Source organism: Megascapheus bottae, chromosome 18, assembly GCF_031878675.1.
Source record: "Megascapheus bottae isolate mThoBot1 chromosome 18, mThoBot2.hap1, whole genome shotgun sequence".
Taxonomy (NCBI): Eukaryota; Metazoa; Chordata; class Mammalia; order Rodentia; family Geomyidae; genus Megascapheus; species Megascapheus bottae.
Genome location: NC_143526.1, coordinates 28,590,959 through 28,594,632, shown reverse-complemented (window position 1 = coordinate 28,594,632; position 3,674 = coordinate 28,590,959). Strand labels below are relative to the sequence as shown.

General features: G+C 44.4%; 1 protein-coding gene across 1 annotated transcript; it reads left to right on the top strand.

The window, feature by feature from the left end:
• LOC150050330 (beta-defensin 128-like) lies at positions 1-3,219 on the top strand. The gene is made up of 2 exons (XM_090352815.1): positions 1-109; positions 2,880-3,219. Exons 1-2 carry the CDS (start codon positions 19-21, stop codon positions 3,122-3,124), a joined length of 336 nt encoding a protein of 111 aa, XP_090208941.1. The 5' UTR covers positions 1-18; the 3' UTR covers positions 3,125-3,219.
• Positions 3,220-3,674: the final 455 nt, after the last annotated feature.

Here is a 3,674-nt window from a genome sequence, read left to right as displayed (position 1 = left end):
ACTGACAGAGAACACTGGATGAAGGAGTTGTGCTGCCTTTCTCCTGGGAAGTCTGCGAACATGAAGCTGTGTCTGGTTCTCCTTATTCTCCTGTTTGTGGTACTCACAGGTAATCTGTCCAAAGTGTGCCATGAAATGGGAGGAGGAGATATGTCGCCATTTGCCATTAGCCACGCTGGGGACAGGATGGTAAAGATTCCTGATATCTGCAGTATCACTAAGAGAAGAGAGGAAGCAGGAGGTGGAAGGAGGGAGGGCTCCACTCAAGACTCGGTGTCAAAGGTCACAGTGACCCATCATCCAGTTTTCACCAGATCGCTCTGTTCCACTCAGATTCATTTCCAGCCTGTGCTCTCATAGGACTGAGAACCACACACTGAGGCTGTCATCCGTGTGGCTTTGTCACTGGCTTCATGGTTGTCTAGTGGTGGAGATGGACCGAATTATTCCCTTTGAGTCTCAACTTTCTCATCTGTGGAGTAGAATGATCCTATTTCCCTTGAGCATACACCAGCTTAAAAATGTGAGACTCCCACTTCCTGATAAGTCCCTGTCTAGGTCAGATCCTTTCTGTCTTGCTAGGAAGAAGGCACATTGTTTGTGGTTTTGTGGCCCTCAAATTATACCCCTCTAATCCCTGAACATACTTCTTGATTAGAGAGATTAGGACAGAGATAGGACATCTGTGTTTCCCCCCTTTATCCCATGTTTTGTGTAGAGAGACAAAATGAAGCTTGGAAACAAGAGTGTTAGAGTAGATTATTCTCAGTAGGTGACAGTTGAAATGCTTTGTGTGTGTGTGTGTGTGTGTGAGAGAGAGAGAGAGAGAGAGAGAGAGAGAGAGAGAGAGAGAGAGAGAGAGAGAGAGAGAGAGAGAGAGAGAGAAGCACGTGTAAGTGTGTAAGTTCTGGGCATTTTTTGTTCAGGGTACCTTCTTTCACTTGAGCCCTAGCTCTACTTCTGGTTTCATTGTGGTTTATTGTAGGTAAAAATCTCATGGGCTTTGTGCCCAGGCTAGATTCAAACTCCAATACTTGACATCAGCCTTCTAAGTAGATAAGATTATAGGCTTGAGCCACAAGCACCCTGCTACATTTTAGATCCTAATGGGGCCATGTTCATGCAATTGAGACTTAGCCTTGGGGAACACATTTTCTTTAGGTAGAGAGTGAAAAACCTTGTGGTGGTTTATCATGTCTATTATATTAGCTACTTGGGGGACTGAAAGTGGAAACATCCCACTTTCAAGTTGTCCAGGAAGAAATCTTAGCCACACCTTCTTTCATCCTCACCAGCCCCAAACATGGCTTGCAGTGTGGTTTAAGTTGGCACCAACCTATCACAGATTCTGAGTTCCAGCACCAAAATCATCTGGAAGGAAGGAGGGAAGGAAGGAAGGAAGGAAAAGAAAGAGGAAGGGGGAGGGAGGGCAGGAAGAAGGCAGGACGGAAGAAAGAAAGTAGGAAGGGATGGAAATGAAAATTGCATAGTACAATAAAGAACATTGAGAGACAGGAGACAGCTTCAGAATGCTTTCAATGAGTGTGGGGCAGCATAACAAGTTTTGTTTATAGCCAGATGCTGCTGGCCCACACCTGTAACCAAAGCTATTGAGGGAGCTGAAATCTCAGGATTATGTTTTAAAAACAACCTGGATAGGAAGTCTCTGAGGCTTTTATCTCCACTTAGCCACCTAAAAGTCAAAAAAGGAGCTGAGTCTCAAGTGGTACAGCACTAGCCTTGAGTGAAAAAACTAAGAGACAGTGTCCAGGCCCTGAATTCAAGCCTCAGTATTGGTCTGCACACACAAAAAAAATCCTGTTTGTGATATTCCTCTATTTATTTTTTTGTGTCAGCCCTAAAGTTTGAACTCTGGGCCTGGGCACTGACCCTGAGCTCTTTTGCTCAATGTTAACACTTTACCACTCTAGCCACAGCACCACTTCTGGTTTTTGAATGGTTAATTGGAGAACAGTCTGACTGGAACTTTCTGGTGTACTATTTTGTTATTATAGCTGCTGTGTAGTACTGAAGTTTGGACCCAAGGCTCACCCTTGTTAGGTAACAGCTCTCCTGCAGGAGTTATTCTCTTACATCTAGTTTTTTTCTTTCTTATCTAAGATGAGAACTCTCTGCCTTTGCCTGGCTGGCCTCAAGCTTATGATCATTCTGCCTCCATTTTCACAGTAGCCGGGATTACATTTGTGTTGCCCCCATGACTGCCTGCCTATGATGTTTTTTTTTTTTTAACTCATGGAACTTGAACTCAGGGCCAGGCACTGTCCTTGAGCTCCTTTTGCTCAAGGCTAGTGCTCTACCACTTTGAGCCTCAGGGCCACCTCTGGTATCCTAGTAGTGAGTTAGAAATAAGAGTCTCACAAGGACTTGCTTTCCTGGGATGGCTTTGAACTAAGACCTTCAGATATCAGCCTCCTGACTAGCTAGGATTACAGGCATAAACCACTGGTGCCCAACTCCTCTGATACTCTGTTAAAAAGCTGACACGACTCCCAAATGTGTCAGTGGTGACAAATGGATGCTCTCAGGAGAGTCGGGGCTAAGGAAAAGCTGACCTAGAGTTTGGTGTACAGACTCACCTGTGCTATGGCTCTAGGAGCAGGACATTGCCACAGCCAATAACCAGGAACCAAGGCCTCTTTTCTCTAATCCACATGCATTTGAAGGTTCTCAGGGCCAAGGGGACATTAGCCAGGAGCCTAGGGCTTTCAGCTCCCATTATTTCAGGTGATTTTCTAGGCGAGGACTCTGGTGTAACATTCACTTGGAGACCACAGAAGCCATAACTGGTGGGAAATCACTCACCTCTTCCACTCTCCTTCAGAAACTAACCTTGGTTCCAAATTGTTTTCTATGTACAGATGAGGCAAAGCCCAAAAAATGCTTCGATAGCATCACTGGCTACTGCAGAAAGCAATGCAAACCATGGGAAACCTCTGAAGTAGAATGTCCACAGCAGAAATTGTGTTGCGTGAATGAAGAGGAAAAAAGAAATCTCAAGGAATCTCCTCTAGTTAAACCGACTTTGCCGGCAATGGACCAATATGATTTCCGTATACTGGAAAATACTTCATTTATCCCAAATATGATAACAGACCAGTTCTGAGTTCCCTGAACTCCACTGAAGTGATGTGGAACGTGACAGGATACACCTAGACATTCACCTACTTTCTATGCCCTTCACTAACCCATGTAATAAAGTCCAGTGCATTCATCTAATTTATGCAAAGACACACTCATTTGGGGACATGTGCCACATAAATGGATAGCTGCTCTTGTAAAATTGGGGACATTCAGGGTAAGTGAAAGTGGGGTGAGAGGTATATCTTAGATGCTCTACTTCCTAATACAGATGATAATTTCCACAAAAATTTTACATAATTCTCTTTTTTTTTTTTGCCAGTCCTGGGCTTGAGTTCAGGGCCTGAGCCCTGTCCTTGGACTTTCTCAAGGCTAGAGCTCTACCACTTGACCCTCAGCACCGCTTCTGGTTTTTTTCTATGTATGTGGTACCGAGGAATCAAACCCAGGTCTTCGTGCATGCTAGGCAAGCACTCTACCACTAGGCCAAACTCCCGGCCCCTCTTTTCTTTTTGTAAAAATGAAAACTTTTATGTTAATAGACATATGGCTGATACATTCTTTCTCTCACCCTT

Coding starts and splice junctions, on each gene's coding strand:
- LOC150050330 (XM_090352815.1), top strand. CDS start 19: ATGAAGGAGTTGTGCTGCCTTTCTCCTGGGAAGTCTGCGAACATGAAG. Junction 110..2,879: donor CCTGTTTGTGGTACTCACAG/GTAATCTGTCCA, acceptor TTCTATGTACAG/ATGAGGCAAAGCCCAAAAAA.